This window comes from Lacerta agilis, chromosome 13 (genome assembly GCF_009819535.1).
Source record: "Lacerta agilis isolate rLacAgi1 chromosome 13, rLacAgi1.pri, whole genome shotgun sequence".
Taxonomy (NCBI): Eukaryota; Metazoa; Chordata; class Lepidosauria; order Squamata; family Lacertidae; genus Lacerta; species Lacerta agilis.
The window spans coordinates 27288244-27305931 of record NC_046324.1 but is presented as its reverse complement, the minus strand read 5'-3'; the positions used below and the strand labels follow the sequence as shown (position 1 = coordinate 27305931).

Genomic DNA, 17688 nt, shown 5'->3' with positions numbered 1-17688 from the left:
GGCTCAGTCCAAGAAGCTCATGGGGCCTAAAGGACCTGCTGCTTCCACACAACCATGCCCAAAGAGTAAGGACACCCCTTATTTCATATAAATATATATAGTCTGCTTTTCACTTATAGGAAAGTGGTTTTGAACACATTAAAATGATAACAATATCTATTTAAACCCATGAACAAAACAGCACCAAGAACAGCCCCACAGTAATAGAATCATAGAATTGTAGAGTTGGAAGGGAACCACAAGAGTCATCTAGGACGTTGGTACTGTCAGGAAATGCCTGGGGAATAGGGAAGCCTTCACTTGTGGGTGGAAACACCCCACAGCCTGAGCCCAACTACCGGTAATTTCAGAAGGAAGAGCATTGCACATGGTAGGGGGACTTGCAATGGAGAAGGACTTGCACCCTGAGTGTTGTACCTTTGAAAAGTGTGGTATGGGGTGGAGCTCATCTGACAACCAGTGATCTGGGCTGCTTGTATGGGAACAAACAGTCTCTCCAATAACCTGGGCCCAATCTGTTAATAAGCTTTGTATACCGTGCAAACCACATCACAGGCCCTTCAATGCCCATTGACTTCTATCAAGTTTAGGAATCTCCGTCCAAGATATGCTCACAGAACCACCCAGGCAAGGAAGCTGAAATCCAACTCATCCTCCACTCCCTTTTTTGCACTGAGAAAATGCTCCCTTAGGTGACCAGGCCTATTAAGCATTTTCTTCCCTAAGCCCTCAGTGTTCAGCCCAGGGGGTTGACTCAACCTTGGCCCACAACAAGTGCCCAGTCTTGGCTCAGCCTAGGTTGGTTCAGCCATGAGCTGTGTACACACTAACCCATTTGTAGCACAAAGTGTTGTTTTGCTTAATCCCAAATTGTTCGTACCTGTCCTCAACATACTGCTTTCAACCTAGATGTATTCTGGATCCTGGTGACCACAAGGGTGGGTGCAGTTATTTGATAAGAGACAAGTTTAAAACCCTCCCCTGGATAGGCTCTCCCCACCTTTTCCTCCCTGACATGCCCCAGTGGAAGGAAGAAGTGGAGGTTGTGATCTTGGCAGATGTCACTGGGCAGACACAGATCCACACCCACCTCATCGCCAGGACGGCCTAAATTGGTTTCCAAATGGACACACTGCAGGGGAATGCAGAATCCATCAGCAATGAGCTTTTATTTTCAGAAGGAAACCAGTTTCTCAGGAAGTGCTTTTCAGGGGCAAAAAAGATTGCAGTCAATCTGGATTGTGTGTGGATGATGTAGAAGAAACGGTTCCTGGATCCAAGGCCATGTGGAGGAAGCCATAGCAACCCTTCCAGTTTGCGTTTTTAATGTCTGGTCTGTCAGAGTAAAGGCAGCTCCTCCTAGGGAGCGTGTCCCACCCTGCAGTTTGACATGGATCTGCCCATCTGCTTGTTGTGTCTCCAGTGATTTTTTTCCTTTTAAACAAATGTTTAGGGGTACTCTCATTTTGACTCAAGAAAATTACCATTTTGTAGTTCAAATGGGGGGAAATGAATACAGTAAATGGACAAAAGTACAAAGATTCACAAAATGTTAGGGGTATGTGTACCCCTGCATCCCCCCAGAAAAAAGCACTGTGTGTATCCATGCACTGTGGGGAGAAAGAGGGAACATTGTGCCTCTTCCATGGGGGGGGGGGCAATCTGGTCTAGTAATTAGTGCAAACTCAACCACTGGACAAATGACTCATTGTTCCTAAATTATAGTTTTATGCTCAGAGTCCTTTTGCAAAGCCTGAAAACCCTTTTCATTTGTGCACAAACAGACTAATAGCCAATTCTGCAGCTTTCAGAAAAAGGGTAATCAGGCCGTAAGGCCTGGAATGTATTCAAAACATATCCCGTTCAACACCCCCCCCTTTTCTTTTTTTAGATAGAGCTTTAGAAAAAGAATATAAACCCACTTTGTCAGCGAATGACCTGAAGTTGTTTTTCCTGTTAAAAAAATTGCAGCTTTCAAAGATAATTTGTTAATGGCTCACATTTCCAACAGGTTCAGCAAAAAAATTACCACCAAATATGTCCACACATTTTTATGCAGGAAATGAAGAATGCATTTACTTTTGCATTATTACAGTTATCATATAACGCAGGATATGAAAACTAAAACCTCAGACACGCTAAGGCTAATGTCTGTTTATTGAGCTAAGCCCAACATAGCCCTGTTCCCTGTAAGCACCTGTAAGAGGAAGAGGGGTGCTTATAAATATTTCAAGTAAACAAGCGAGCTCACACCTTAAGACGACGTGTTAATTAATTAATCTGGAAGTGCCACCCACACACCCAATTCTGTACATGAGATCACAAAGCCGAATTTAAAGCCTAACCATTTGTAAAGATTAGGGAAGGCCTCCCAGCCTCCACCTCTCCACACCTGACAAGGTTCAGGAAGACATTTGACTTTGGACTCCAGAACAAGGCAATGCCTTAAAAGAATTTGTCAACCATTATTCATAGAGTGAACAGGCAACAGGCGTCCACTATTAAAACCACACACCTCTTTTGTGGCACATTAATATACAGTATACTAAGCTTTTAAGCTTATGACTAGAGAAGTCGCCTTATCCTTTGCCCGTGTCTGATCCAACCCATTTCTTTGCCTTCCTACAGAATTACCTCCCTGTAGTAAGAATTGACTTTTACACCACCAGTTTGTTACCCAGCTTATATAGCATATATAGCACCGCACACAAAGAGACACCAAACATCAAAACATTTTTTCTACATACTGTACATCAAGAAAGGTTACAGGTCATGGGATGTTAAAAACACATGGCTCCATACTGATATCAACTCCCCCACAATTCCCTTGGGGTGCCCCAAAGTTCCCAGGATATTTGGGTCTCAACTTACAACTTATCCGATAGTTGTCAAGGCAACCGGACCTTCAGCGAGAAGGGAAGACGGTCATAACTTCCTCTCCCATCTCCCCTTTCTGGGCCCCAGATAGCTTCAAGGAGAAATGCAAGTTCTCACCCAGATGTGAACTCAACACATACTTCTTCCATAAAACATCATTATCTGACCCTTCCAGGGTCAGATAAGGCAGGAAGTGGCATGCAATGTAAACACAGCTTTACACAGCATAGGAGGATGACATGAGGCACACAAAAATCAAGCCTAATACATTCTGTCTAAAAGGGTAAATGTGATTAATATGAGGGCAGTCAGAATAAAAATCAGTATCTAATATTCAATCAGATATCACAATTTTTACATTAACTCTGTTCAAAGCCTGCTCTTGCCACAAGAGGGCAGGAATGTTGCTGCTGGTCTCCTGAATCTCCTCACCATCATCTTAATGTGCTGCCTGATGAAGTGAAGAAGCATGGACTGGTGGCTATAGTGGGTTAAGGGGAAACCCATCCCCAGTGAGAAACCTGGAGCATGTCCATGCAACACCGGTTTTTGACAGTCTCCCTCAGTCCTGACCCTGCATCCTGTTCTCACAGCAGCCAACCAGATGCCCCTATGGGAAACCCAAAAGGAGAACCCTGAGCACAAAAGCAGCTCTCCTGGATCAAAATTTATTGAAGTGAGCAGCATGGAAGCCAGTCAAAAGAGGCTATCCTTGGAGATCTGAACGAAGTTGAGGCAAGCTGCTAGTCCTGTTGAGGGTGCAGAATAGGAATGCACGTATGGCAGAAACTGCACTGCCTAAGCAGTACTTGGCACCGAAGAAACAAGGAAATAACGCTTCAACACAACGCCCTGGAAAGCCTGGTCTGCTTTCATTATTTTTTCACCATCCCTCCTCAGATGAGCACGGGACGATGTACGTAAAACATACAAACAAAATACAATAAAATGGAGCTTAAAAGCATATTTCAGCAAAAAGATTCTAAACATACACTGCTAGCCTGCTAATGAATGTGGGGGAGGGACTTGGCAGTAGGAGGGGGTCTGGATTTGTCCTTCTCTCTACTTCGGAGGGTGCGGGGAGGATGCTGAAGTCCGGGGCAGCAGCCGAGGGCGGGAGGGCGACGCTTCCGACCCCTAGCGGGGAAGGGGGGTGCCCGATGCTGAGCCCCGGCAGAACCGCTGCCGTGGGGAGGGGGCTTTTTGCTAAAGGGAGAGGCTTCGCCCAGGGCTGCATTGCACCTCTGCTTCGCGTGCACAGGGCACTCAAGGGTGGACTGCACACTGCAAGGCTGTCGTGCCCCGGCAGCCCTCCCTTGGTCCGCAATGTGGGGAGAATACCGAGGGGCTGCGTTTTCAGAGACCAGGGCGGGGGGGGGGGGGGATAAATGTTTTAAATGTTACAAATAAGCAAGCGGCCATGAAAATAAGCATGGCTGGACTCCGAGTGGAGCCGCCTCTCCTGTAGGTTGGGGAGGAGGAGACGCAGGCAGACGCCTAATCCCGGAAGCCGCTCTCCCCAAGGCTAGCCTGTACGTTTGCAGTTCTACGGTAAACGAGCGACCCCTGCTACTCGTGAGCTTAGAAGAAACGGGGCTGTGGGCGGGGCAAAGGCAAAGGGCGCCCTCGTTGCGCAGGCGCGGGATGCGTGAGAACGCTCCCATAAACTTATGTCAATTAGACTCCGTGCAGAGTACACATTTCTGATTGTTCATCTTTGCAGTGGCATTTTTGTTTCCCGCGGTGCCTGGATTTGCGGCGACGCCGTAATATTAGCAGTGAAGTACACTGCAGGACTGTTGTAAGAAACACTTGATCACGGCTTGCGAAATGTGGAACCCGGAAGTTCCACATCCCCAAACCGGGATTGTCTTTGTTTCTGTGCTCTAGAGATCCGGCATTGCTCGGCGCAGGCGTGGCGGGAGGTGAGAAAGACCGGCCCGGCTTGGAGGCGTCGCCGCTCTTGCGCAGCAAAGTAGAGCCTCCCTGTCAAGGGGCAGTCTACCTCCAGCGGCCCAGCTCCTCCGCCCGCCGGGTGGCATGGAGCTTCCCTGTCTACGGGCAGCCCACCTCTAGTGAGAGGGCTTCTCTTGGCCCCTGAGTGGTTCTCTCCTCCCTCCCTCCCGCCGGTCCTGGCCATGGCTGCTGCTTCGGAGCAGGAAGCACCAACTGCCGCTGCCTGCTGGGCGGTGGTGCGAGCTCTGCTCCCGAGCACACGGGCCGGGCTGGGGCTGGGATCGCTGGGGCTGGGGGCGGAGGGGGCCCGCGTGGTGCTGCTGCTGGATGCGGCGGCCGCCTTGGTGTACCCGGGCGATGCGGGCGAGGAGTCTCTGGGCTCGGAGAGAGCCCGCCGAGCCTGCCTGGAGCTGGGCGAGCAGGTGTGCGACTACTCTTGGGAGCGGCTGCACGTGGGGCCGTGGCGGGCAGTGAGCGCGGCGTGGCGGCGGGCGTGGGCGCTGGGATGCCTCTTCCGCGTGCTGAGCCTGTGCCGGGCACGAGGGGCCAGTCGGGAGGCGCTGCGGCTCTGCGACCTGGGCCTGCTGCTCGGCACGCCTGTCCTGGACGACGTCATGGGCAGGCTAGTCGCCGTCCTCCAGCAGCACCTGCCACCCGAGGAGCCAGCAGAGAGAGCCCGCGCAGGAGCACCCCCGAGGAAGGTACCAGCTTGCAAAGGGACCCCTTCGCCTGCCCCCTTCCCGTCTGCAAGAACAGCTCCCCTCTCCAGCCCTCATAATCAAAGGCGAGCCTCACTGCAGCTGGATCAAGCAAAAGGCGAGCCGTCTACTGCAGCCTCCTGTTTTTGTAGGATGGCCAGCCAGGTGCCCCAAGGGGAAACCCCCACTCCTCACAAGCAGCACCCCCAGCTCAAGATCAACCCCCTTCTGCTGTCTCCAGCAACTGGTACTCAGAAGCATTGCCGCATTAACTGAAGCAGATTAAGCCTTCCTTTTGCCAGTGTGTGCAGGGGCAGAGGGGCCAACCCACACTGAGCCCCCTGCCAGTGAAACAAGAAGCAGAACTAACCACCTGCTCCTTGTTGCAGAAAATCCGGACGGACTTCACCCCAGCAGCCCCTGCTATTGCCCCAGAAACTGCTGTCCCACAGCTTCTCTGCCCATCGCTGGAACATTTCCGGGACAGTTACCTAACCCCTCAAAAGCCAGTGGTCTTGGAGGGGGTTGTGGACCACTGGCCCTGCCTGAGAAAGTGGAGGTGAGGGCAAGAGAGCAGGTAGAGGGTGGGTGGCTGCCTCCAGGACAGGGAAAGGTTTTGCCCAATGGAGGCAGCATCTGCTGCCAAATTATTGGGTGTGGGCTGGAGGGGATCCTGACACCATGCATCCTCTCCAGTTTGTCTGGAGAGAGGAGTGGATCAGAACTGGTGCTATCAGGAAAACACAGCAAAGGGCCAGAAATGACACCAGCCTCAGCTTTCCCTCTGCCTGCTTGCCATTCAGGTCAAAGTTATTCTAAGGGATGGCAGATATCCCAAGGTGTATAATCACAGGCAGATTGTAACAGAAGTAACTTCATCTGTGAGTTACTAGACGGTGTCCTGAGCCAGCCAGGCCACATACTCAAAAAATACATAAAGTGTTGCAAGTTCCCACTGGCACTTCTCCCATGTAGGAGAGGAAAGAACAAAAACAAGAAGCTGTAAGCCGCTCTGCCTGAGGAAGAGGGAACAGGGCCTTTGGAAAGAGGGTGGGCACAAAGAGAGAGAGAGAGAGAGCCCTGTCATTGGTTCTTCTTCCTTTGTTGCAGCGTGAGCTACATCCGCCAGGTGGCTGGCAGCCGTACAGTCCCTGTGGAGCTTGGATCGCGCTACACAGATGAGGAGTGGTCCCAGACCCTCATGACAGTGGATGACTTCATCAGACAGTATATTGAGAATGAGGTCTGGATCTTCTCCCTCCCACAAAACAGCCTGGCTGGGAAGAGCAGGACAAATTATGCTGGGTTGAGTTTGTGTTAACTCCATTGTTGTATTCCGCCCTGGGAACCCAGCAAGCAGGAAAGGTGTCTCCTTAAATAAAATATTAGTGAAGACTTATTTATGTGAGCATCTGCCAGCCTTTTGAGTAACATGGAAGACTGCAATGAGACTGGGGAAGGGGGGGGCAGGCCTGGCAGAGCTCCTTGGTGTGGGGAGCAGGGAGCTGACCAGTGAGAGTTGTAGTTTGTGGGGTGGGGCTCTGGACTCCCCACCAAATTGTTTGCTGCTGTTCAGTTGACTTTTCTGTATACTGTATAGAGGATTTCCACTCATTCCTCTGTGTGTTCCCTCCCTTCAATTTGCAGGACCACAAGGGATACCTTGCTCAGCACCAGCTCTTTGACCAGGTAAACCAAAGGGATGGTTCTTCTAGTTCCTATTTGATGGGAGGAAACAGATGCCGGGTTCACCAGAACGCGGTGAATTCCCCATCCCCAAAATTTCATACCTGGGAATGATCCGAAGTGGCACCCACGCCTTTCTGGGAAGCATTTCTCTGGAAGCTCCACCCCAGGCACCCTCCACAGTCCATGGGAAGAGGCACGTGGGCCAAACAGGTTTCAGAGATGCGTGCAAAGGGCTGCGTAGGTCTCTAATCTACCTGGTAGGAAAACTCCTTCCTGACTCTAGGTGGGGTGTCTGCCAAAACCCACTGAGTCACTTCTAGCTAATCAAACTCATGTTGTTTAATGCCAGCCAACATCCTGTTGCTAGCTGTTCTCCTGATGTCCTGAGGAAGCAGGGGAGCAGGGAACCCAAGATTGTATAGAACAGCCCCCCCCCCAACCTGGCCCCAGCAGAGAATCCCCATAACAATTAATGCTGGGACATGTTTGGTCTGGATGCTGTCCCTTCGCCACCCACACTAGTAAAGTGCCTTGGCTGAGGTGCAGGATCAGGCCTTTTCTGTGCTCTGACCCGTCTTGCCCCTTCCTTGATAGCTGCCTCCTGGCACTTAGCAAAGCCTCTTCCCTTTTCTGCAGGCATTTGCTTTGCCCAAGTGGCCGATACCTCAAACTCTGCCTTTTTCTGTTCCCATCCTTTGCCTCACCATCTCTTATCTTGTGGTCTCATTTTAATGGTTGCTGTGAGCCAGGGGTCAGCAAACTTTTTCAGCCATGGGCCGGTCCACTGTCCCTCAGACCTTGTGGGGGGCCAGACTATATTTTGAAAAAAAAAATATGAACAAATTCCTATGCCCCACAAATAACCCAGAGAAGCATTTTAAATAAAAGCACACATTCTACTCATCTAAAAACACGCTGATTCCTGGACCACCCGCAGGCCGCATTTAGAAGGCGATTGGGCTGCATCCGGCCCCCCGGGCCTTAGTTTGGGGACCCCTGCCGTGAGCCATCTTTGGATTATTTTATTTGCCACTCTTCATCCGAAAACAAACAAAATAGATGGCAGGTTATAAATGCTTTAAAATAAATGTCAAGCTAGTATACGATGAGAACCAGTTTGTCTGCTTTCCTTTCTAACTAATTTCCTGCCAGATCCCAGAGCTGAAGCTGGATATTGGCGTCCCTGACTATTGCTGCCTGGGTGAAGGAGATGAAGAGGACATCACTGTCAACGCCTGGTTTGGTCCACCAGGGACTGTCTCCCCTCTGCATCAGGACCCGCAGCAGAACTTCTTAGTCCAGGTAGGGCCTCCATGAATGCCTACAGTGCAGGGGGTAAGGAGGGCAGTTGCTAATCAGAGGCAGGACTTCTGTATCCTCCTCCTGCCTTTCAAGGGAGGCTGCTTCCTGCTCTAGGGGTGGTAGCAACAAGTCACCAGAGGAAGCTTCCCTCTAGAAGTTGCTCAGGGAAGGCTCTCTGCAGCCAGAGATCCCAGCTTGGGAAGCTGATGCTGATGGGCTCCCTGTCTTAGCTGGACTGAGGTGCTGATGGGCTGTCAAGGAGAAGAGCAGAGAGGGAGTGCTGAGAACTGAAATTAGAAAGGCACTGGGGCAGGCGAAAGTGCCTATTGTTGGCCTGCAAACTTTGGACGGGGATGTTTGTTTCCTTTTTCTGCAAATGAGGATGGAAGAAGCTGATCAGTACCCATTTGCAGAAATCCTGTGTGTCAGGGCACACTCTGGACACTGAGCAAAGGAATGCAGAGTTAGAAAAGTTGAGCTTGGATTATTGACAAATTTTTCAATGTTCCTTTCTCCAGGTAATGGGACGGAAATATGTCCGTCTGTATTCTCCTCAGGAATCTGAAAACCTTTATCCACATGAAGGCCACCTCCTTCACAACACCAGCCAGGTGGGCACCCAGTAAAGCCCGTCCCTCATAATGGGGGCTGAATTATTCCTTGAAGCAAATCGTGGAGTTCACCCTGAAGACTGGCCCCATATCCTAGTTCCCATCCCCAACTGCAGCCAAGCTCCAACTCTCACATCTTCCTCTTCCCTCCACATCCAGCCCCTCTCTCCTGTCATCTAAATTGTAAGCCTCTTGGGGCAAAGAATGATACAACCGTGGATAGCCCTGTCTGAATTATATTAAGACAGCATTTTCTCTTTCATTTCCAGGTGGATGTGGAAGACCCTGACCTGGTGAAATTCCCCAACTTCAAAGCAGCTGCATTTCAAGATTGCATATTGAGCCCTGGAGAAGTTCTGTTCATCCCAGTTAGCTACTGGCACTATGTGCGGTCCCTGGACACAAGTTTCTCCATCAGCTTCTGGTGGTCGTAGCGTCTGCTGGGAGCAGGAGAGGGCTCTCCTGCTCAGGGATTTCAGGCAAGATGAAGGAAGGAGCTGCCAGGAAGCAGCAAGGACATCAAAGACGCAGTTTTCTGAAGAGGCTAAAATAGTGACTTGTCCCTCTTTGGGTTTTGTTGAAATGAGCTCTCTTAAAACTTCTCAGAAGACGACAGAATACAAATTAATATTTAAATTACATGTTGTGAATTGAATTGCCTTTGCTGATCTAGCACAACCTGCTTGGTCAAGGGAGACAGAAAACTCACCTTTTTGATTCTATTTTCTTGGTGGAGGCTGTAATAGAACTGATGCACTCATGACTAGAGCCCCTGCAATACATGTTGGGCAAAAGGTTTCTTGGACTGCAGGTTGGACTTGATGACTCTGGGGATCCCTTCTAACTCTACAGTTCTGATTCTGTAATGCTGCTTTACAAAGAAGTCCTTAGTCATTGCGGAGGGAAGTGTCTCTGCAGATTAATAATGCCCTCAGCAACCCTACAAATGCAAGGAGGGTAAAGCTACAGAAGTTACAAGCAGGAATTGGGATTTCTTTAAATTTGGGGATGGGAGAGGCAGAAATGCCTGTTTTCCACACACTCCAGAGTTCAAACTCTGCCCTCTGATAGTAGGGCTAGGAACAACCCCTGCTGGAGACGCTGCTCTGGCATGGCCTGAGGCAGCTCTCTTTGTTGAGAACATAATAAGAGCCTTCTGGATCAGGCCAGTGTCCCATCTAGCGTAGCATCCTGTTCTCACAGTGGCTGACCAGACATCTGAATGGGAAACCTGCAAGCAGGACCCAGACACAAGAGAAGATCTCCCCTCCTGTGCCTGCCAGCCACTGATTTTTAGAAGCATTGCTGCCACAAACTGTGGAGGGAGAGAACCTAGCCATTCTGGCTAGTAGCCGTTGGTGACCCTCTTCATGAATTTAGTCCTGTTTTAGAGCCATCTAGGTTGCTGGCCATCACTGGCTCCTGCTGGAGAGAGTTTTAACTAAGTGTTGCATGAAGCAGTCCGTCCTTTTCTGTCCTGAATCCTGCAACATTCAGCTTCTTGAGATGCTCACAAGTTGTGGTGTTCCGAGAGGGTTACGTTATCTTTCAAAAACAAAGATACAGAGGACAGCTTCAGGAAGGAACAGAGTTGAGGCCCAGCCACCCTCCTAAGACCTTTAAAAACTTTGCTAAATATATGGTCATGCAGTTTCCAGGAAAAGTATTTTATGTTGTTACATGTGCTTTTAGAGCTTGAAAATAAATGAAAACCCTGTAATTTTTTATTTTAAAAAAGCTTTACATAAATAGTAAAAAAAGGAAAGAAAAAATTGTGAGACAGGTTGGATCCTGAGGGAAAAAATACATCACAAGATTTGTATTTCAGACACTTAAATTACACAAATATAGAGCAGCTGTGCTGGGCCCCAGTAACAGCTGCTTGTCTGTACTTCTCCAACAAGGGCTTGGAGAAGTCTTACTGCCTCCGCTGGGCCTGGGCCATTGGGGAGGCGGCAATCCTCCGGGTCTCCTGTGGAGGGCTTGAGAGCCGAGAAGGTCCTGGTAGGTTGATCTCTGTGGTGGAGATGGAAAAATACAAAATGGGCTGAATAAGAGTTTGATTACCTTACCGTGGCCTTTGGGACTTTCCCACCTCTACTTTCACCCTCAACCCATTTATGTTCCACTTTCTGACAGGCAGAACGTTCCCTGTTGGCCAAAAGACAGCCCGACCCACCAGAGATCCTTTTCCCTCCCAGCCTGAACCACAGGGCAAGGAATAGAATCCACCAAATGAGATGAAATCTGGCTCTAGTTTGCTAGCTGCTTCCAGGAGGGAGGGCTTTCCGTGAACTTTGGGAGGCTGTCTGCTAGAAATCTGGAAGAATACATTTTACACAAATGAGCCTCTCTTTATCTCATATGGAAGAGGCTTATCGCTTTCAGGAAATCTGCCAGTTCACTAAAGCAAAGAAGTCCTTGGGTCAATCCCAGAATGTCCTGAAAGGCAGAGAGTTGAGCAGGAGGAGAGCAGGCTGCTGTCTCCCCCCACCCCACCCCCGGCACATAACTGGTCATGTTTCTCAAGAGAGGCACTCTTCAGGGGTGTTACCTGGAATCTGGTGCGGCCAGAACTGCTTGCAGTTAGGGCAACGAGGTTCCCTTTGGGCTTGGAAATATTTGGCAAGGCAAGGCAAGTGCATGGCGATTCCACAGTCCTCACAGACTTGGCTCTGAAAGGGAAAAGCTCCTGTGAATGGGAGGCAGACAACCTTTGTAAGATCATCAGCTCACAGCATGAGCCCAGGGCAACTAGAGGGACTGGTGGTAGGAGGGGAAGACAGAGGATGGATACTGTACATTCAAAGGGTCTCTAGAAAAGAGATGGAGGAGAGGGCAAGGAGTGATGCTCAGCTGACGTATCGGGCTGAGCAGAAGTAAGGCTCCTGGAGGAAAGGCCAAGGGTGGTTAACACTTTCTCATGATCAGCCTCTCCACAAGGCTGGTTTTAAGCTGCAGGGGAGGTGGCACTGCACAGGGGAACTCCCAACCGCTGCTCCTCCACCCCCAAGCCTTGACCATCCCACATACACCACCAGCTGACGTGGGCCTCCTGACCTGGATAGAGAGGCTGTGGCAGACGTGGCACTTGCGGGCAGAGTCCTGGTAGTGGCGGAGGATGTACTGCTCCAGCTCCAGGACGCAGCGCAAGTGCAAAGTGTACTCTCCCTCTTTCTGTAAGAGAGCAGAGGCCCAGTTACACCCCTTGTGGCTCAACCGCCCCCACATCAAAGGGAGGCAAGGGGCCCAAAGTAGACCTGCCCACTCCAGCTCCCCACCCACATACCCGTACCTCAGAGAGCCACTTATCCTGCACCAGGCGCTGCAGTACTTGCTCAGCCTCCATCTTCTTCATCTTCTTTGGCTTCAGCTGGTCGGCCAAGTTCAGGATCTCCGTGGAGGAGGCAAAGCCATTGCTAGACAGCACAATCAGATCCATCTGTAGATGGAAAACCCCTTTCCCAAGTGAGCAAAGGACATCGCAGGGGCCACGTCCTTCTGTCCAGCTAGCAGGAGGATAGTGGACTCCTGACTTTGTATTTTATTAAGCTGGTGCTTCTCTCTATTTTTTTAGACAAAGGTGCCGGTACTCACCATGAAGTTGTTAACATGGGGGAAGGTGCCAGTATTGTGTACCCCCAGAAAAAAGGACACTGCATTAAGCACATTGGACGCAGAGGGATGGGCCACATTCCATGCTGCATTTCACCCTCCCAAGACCCGTGAGATTCCCAAATCACGGACAGGCTGGGGAGCAGAGGCCAAGTCTAGAAAGTGAGTCCCCCAAGGCTACTGGGGGTCATTGAACCTGGGCCACTTGGGAGGCTGGCCAGCAGATAGGCAGGCAGCAATCTGCTACAGATTCAGCCACATTTGCCACACCCAGGCGTTCAGGTACACCAAGGTCAGCCCTTCCTACTGACCACATATTTGTGTTCCACTCCCACAGACCTTGCGCAGGGAAACCTTTTAGGGAAGCACCATGATTTGGGTCTCTCTCCTCAGGAAATAGCACTAGTGAAAGGGGGAAATCTCCAGGGGCGACAGAGTCTTAGGCAGGGAGTCTTCCCTAGCTCTACCTGGAGATGCCATTGAGTGGGTGAACCTGGGACCTTCTGCATGCCAAGCAAGTGCTCTGCCACGGGGCTGCAATGGCCCTTGCTATACTCAATCCTCATCCTGCCTTCAGCAAGAGAGGTTTTTCTCCTGGTTCTGTACCGCAGCCAGTGGATTCCAGGCATCACATCTACAGCCTTGGACTTCTCCTGCCCCACCAGACTGAGTGGAGAGGCCAAAAAGAGGAGCAGCAACCAAAACATGCCTACAGTTTGCTCAAGTCAGTGCGATGGGAGCCTCCACCTTCCTGCTTCACATCAGGCCATGGAAACAGAGGCAGCCACGAAGGAGATGAAGCCCGTTTCGAGTCAGGAAGGCTGAACCAACAGCCTCACCTGGTCCAGGAAGAGGACTGAGGAGCACTTGATGCCAGATCAAGAAGGGATGGCACTGCCCATCCAGGTGGTTAGCAGGAATCAAGCCCCACACCACCCTACCTGCAACACCCCAATGGACTCCAGGTGAATTCCTCCACTGGGAGTTCTATTGCTCAATTCTTTAGTGGTGGGGTCCCAAACTACCCAAAGCTCCAACCCTCATTAGAAAAGAAGGCTGACGCGTTACATCACTCCCAGAACTCATCCAATGCTCAAGGTTTCCATGCTTACAGTCTTCTTGAACAATTCCAGCTCATTTTCAGAGTAGTCGCTTGCCATTAGGGTGACCTCAGTTTCAGCCAGATTCACCTGGGGGAGAAAGCAAGTGTGTTAAAGGAGACACCAGGCAGCCTCTGAGCTCCTAGCCAAGAGGATGCTTGACGCTGTCTCCCTGGCAGCCAGAGCCCAGATGTGGCTGGTCCCTCCCATGGGCAAAGCTTCTTCGAAGGAGGCAAGCACCAAGCCTCACCTCACTGCACCAGGAATCCCCTTGCTGGGCTCCTTTTTTATTCCTGCAGCTATTGGCTCATCTCAGTTCCTGTGGCAGAGCCTCCAGCCTCTGGAGCAGTCCTGCCACCATCCAGCAAGGGTGTAGAATGAGGAGTAGGCTGTGCCTCTTGGATTCCTTGTTAGGGGGACATTGTGATCCAGCAGCAGCATGTGACTCTCCCCAGATCCCACTCTTCCCAATTTCAAATTACAGTGGTACCCCATGTTACGCACACGATCCGTTCCGGATCGCGCTACATAACACGGGCGTGCTTAACACGAACGCCCAGAAAAACCCCTGAAAACCCAGAAGTAGCACGATTTGAGCGCTTCTGCGCATGCGTGAAGTGCACAGAAGCATTCTGCGCATCTGGGGGTGGCGCGCGCTCCAGAAATGCTTTCAGGTTGCAGGCGTTCTGAACTCGAACGTCCGCAACCCGGGGTGTGCGCAACCTGGGGTATGACTGTACAAGGAAAAGACACCAGGTGACAGCCAACCCTGCCTTACCAAAGCATAATATGTTCTCCCATTTTCTTCCGATACTCCTTTCCTGATCTCCAAAGACAAAGGCTGCAGCTGAACCTTCAAAGTGTTGATGAAGTCATCTAGTTTATCAGGTGCATAATAGACTGTGCAGGAAGGAAGAAAAAGAGAGGAGAGAATATAAGGAAAAGGAGAGCAGTCACATAACAAGTTCAATTTCCATTGATTCATACGGGAACATTTCTAATCCATTTTTTGTCCAATCTCTCTCCCCACCCCATCCATGTTTTCTTCCTGAAATGGCTGCAGCTGACCAGCAAAGGAAAAACTGGTTTTTCCTATCCTTCTCCCCCACCCTCCCTCGTTTCTGGCTGGAAATGGCTGTCGCTGACCAGCAAAGCACAAACAAGGAAGCAAGGAAGAGGGCAAACTTTGGCGGTTTGGATATACGAATCTGAGGTGTGTATAGTGAGGTTTGGGTACTAACTCCTCATGTTTGGATAAGTGAATTTTTGCATAGAAAGTGTTGGGCAACAGGACCTGCATGCATATTTCTTAGTCGTCTTTGTCCCCCCCCCCCCAAAAAAAAATGTAATTCAAAATCACTTTTTTAAAAAATCAGCTCAGCTAAAACTACCATCTCTCTAGGGTTCAGCTGGTCTACAGTTTTGCTTGCTTTTAAAGAAACAAAAAGTTTCCCCACCCAAACACTTGTGGCTGCTAACTCTTGGAGATGGAGGAGAGGGTGGAAAGGGGGCACTGCCAGACCCTGAGAGGCTCTTCATTTTACACACACAGAGGGAGGGAGGGAGGGAGGGAGGGAGAGGGGCTGAGTCTCAAGATGACTTAGCACAGCTTTTACTTACACACACAGCCCTTCCTGCCTCCTTTCCCCCTCCTGAGGACTAGTCTGCTACCCAACCCTCTATTAATCTCTGCCAGTGGAGTCGCTCCCCCACTCACCCTTGTGCAGCTGGCAGCACAACTGGTGCAGCTTCGCAGCTTCGGGCCTCTCCACAAAGCCAAGAGTTAAGAGGGCCTGCAGGAATTGGCGGTGAGCATCATTCAGCTGGGTGGCCATGGCCAGGGCCAAGTTCAGGGCTGCAGGATAGAGAAAAACAGCTAGATAACAGGGCTGTGAACAGCATTCCTGTCCCCTTCTTCCTCTCCCTCCTCCTGGGGATCCCTTCGGTCTCATCCAGCAGGCTCCCCAACAAGCTCACTGTGGAGAATGGTTTTTTTTATAAAAAAAAAACAACAACTCAAATTTGTATACTGTACTGCCCTTACTCTGTAGATCTCAGGGTGGTTCACAGCATAAAAATGCAAGATAAAAATACAAAATATGCCATAAAAACAAGAGCAAAAAATTTACAAACACAAACCCCATCACACTCCCTCCCTTTGAAATTACAGCTTCCTTGACACAAAACAATTGCTACGTTCACTTTTATGGGGTTGCTTTTAAATAATTTTTTAAAATGTACTTTTGGTCTCTTTTGCTGACGGCTTACGAGGGGGCACCTCTGCAAATGTCGGGGGGGGGGGCACTTCCAGCCTTGCAACTTCGTCTTTTTGGAGATCACTCTTAGTCAAGTAAGATCATAGCCTCAGAACTTGTGGGGGGCTGGACCATATTTTGAAGGGGGAGAAAACGAATTCCTATGCCCCACAAATAACCCAGAGATGCATTTTAAATAAAAGGACACATTCTACCCATGTAAAAACACGCTGATTCCCGTACCATCCGTGGGCCGGTTTTAGAAGGCGATTGGTCCGAATCCGGCCCCGGGCCTTAGGTTGCCTACCCATGGTCTTGGCATTCTGCCCCGCCACACCTGGGGTTGCTGCTACTGCAGCAGCTGCGCAGTTTCCGCTGTGTCGGCCCCTGTCAGGGAGGGAGGGAGCGCCGCCGCCTTTCCCAGCACCCGCCCCCTGTAAACCACTTTGCCTTCCCGACGAGCGCGAACACACGTGAATCCCGCGCGTGAGACGCTGCCAACCTTGGCTGGGGATGACGCGGAAAGAAGCCTCCGAGCGTGGGCAGAGTGCAACCACTCAGGGAGAAATGAAGAGGGAAGCTGGTAGGCGAGCGCGCCTGTTCCTCTCGGCTGCTGCTCAACTAGCGGAGAACAAGACGCGGAGAACCGGAGCCGCTGGCAGAGGAATGAATCCGCGGGAGAAAAGCGCTTCCGACGATAATGGCCACGCCCTCTTGGAGCTCTTAGCCAATGAGCGAAGTCACAGCCCGGATTGACGTTTGGAGCGGGGAGCAGTGCAAGGCCTAGATAACAAAGAACAGAGGGGCACGCTCATTGTGGGTAGAAGGAACGTCCTGGTTCATTTAGGGGGTTTTGGGGGAAGGGGACATAGTGCTGCCCGCCCCATAAGAGCGTGGGGTGGACTCAGACACTCAGAATTTCAGAAGAACTCTGAATGGTCGCAGTTCCACCCTCACTCACTGCATAGTCAGGGCTCAGGCTTATTTTCCTTCACATTTATTGTACTGTATTTAAAAAAAAACCACCCAGCTGATGCAAATACTGCCCAGCCATAATACACATATTGTGCCTGGTACGTTTCCGAGCACAATTCAAAGTGTTGGTGCTTTGACCTTTAAAGCCCTAAACGGCCTCAGCCCAGTTTACCTGAAGGAGCATCTCCACCCCCATCATTCAGCTCTGAGGGCTTTCTGGCGGTTCCCTCATTGTGAGAAGTGAAAATACAACATAGGTGCTGACTCCCCAGGGCTCTGGGAGCCTGAGCACCCGCAAAATTCCCCATGAAGGGGCCAGGCACCCACAAATAGTGGCACCAGGGCTATGCATGTTGCATGGCACCCATGGTTGTGGGGCTATGCTTCTGGGTTACAAGAATCCAGGCAGAGGGCCTTCTCGGTAGTGGCGCCCACCCTGTGGAACACCATCAGGTGTCAAGGAAATAAAGAACTATGGGAATTTTAGAAGGCAGACCCATATAGGGAAATTTTAAATGTTGGATATTTTATTATGCTTTTATAATTGTTAGAAGCCACTCAGAGTGGCTGGGGCAACCATAAAATAATTTTATTATTATTATTATTATTA

The 17688-nt window shown here is 50.4% G+C and overlaps 2 protein-coding genes across 3 annotated transcripts; one reads left to right on the top strand and one right to left on the bottom strand.

Moving 5' to 3' along the window:
* Positions 1-4801: 4801 nt before the first annotated feature.
* KDM8 (lysine demethylase 8) lies at positions 4802-9645 on the top strand. Its single transcript, XM_033167588.1, has 7 exons — positions 4802-5534; positions 5921-6090; positions 6642-6774; positions 7179-7220; positions 8373-8522; positions 9041-9133; positions 9403-9645. The coding sequence occupies exons 1-7, from the start codon at positions 5016-5018 to the stop codon at positions 9565-9567; spliced, it is 1272 nt and encodes a 423-aa protein (XP_033023479.1). The 5' UTR covers positions 4802-5015; the 3' UTR covers positions 9568-9645.
* A 1247-nt stretch (positions 9646-10892) lies between these two features.
* NSMCE1 (NSE1 homolog, SMC5-SMC6 complex component) lies at positions 10893-16740 on the bottom strand. Of its 2 annotated transcripts, none has more exons than XM_033167673.1 (8): positions 16606-16740; positions 15566-15703; positions 14627-14748; positions 13861-13938; positions 12429-12575; positions 12194-12310; positions 11688-11808; positions 10893-11149 (listed from the first exon to the last, which is right to left on the bottom strand). In XM_033167673.1, the coding sequence occupies exons 2-8, from the start codon at positions 15681-15683 to the stop codon at positions 11052-11054; spliced, it is 801 nt and encodes a 266-aa protein (XP_033023564.1). In that variant the 5' UTR covers positions 15684-15703; positions 16606-16740; the 3' UTR covers positions 10893-11051. The 2 variants fall into 2 exon arrangements, with proteins under 2 accessions (XP_033023564.1, XP_033023562.1); XM_033167671.1 differs by lacking the exon at positions 16606-16740 and adding an exon at positions 16411-16429.
* Between the last annotated feature and the right edge of the window lie 948 nt (positions 16741-17688).

Coding starts and splice junctions, on each gene's coding strand:
- KDM8 (XM_033167588.1), top strand. CDS start 5,016: ATGGCTGCTGCTTCGGAGCAGGAAGCACCAACTGCCGCTGCCTGCTGG. Junction 5,535..5,920: donor CAGGAGCACCCCCGAGGAAG/GTACCAGCTTGC, acceptor TCCTTGTTGCAG/AAAATCCGGACGGACTTCAC. Junction 6,091..6,641: donor CCCTGCCTGAGAAAGTGGAG/GTGAGGGCAAGA, acceptor CCTTTGTTGCAG/CGTGAGCTACATCCGCCAGG.
- NSMCE1 (XM_033167671.1), bottom strand. Junction 12,576..13,860: donor TGGAATTGTTCAAGAAGACT/GTAAGCATGGAA, acceptor TTCCATCTACAG/ATGGATCTGATTGTGCTGTC. Junction 11,809..12,193: donor GCCACAGCCTCTCTATCCAG/GTCAGGAGGCCC, acceptor TTTCCCTTTCAG/AGCCAAGTCTGTGAGGACTG.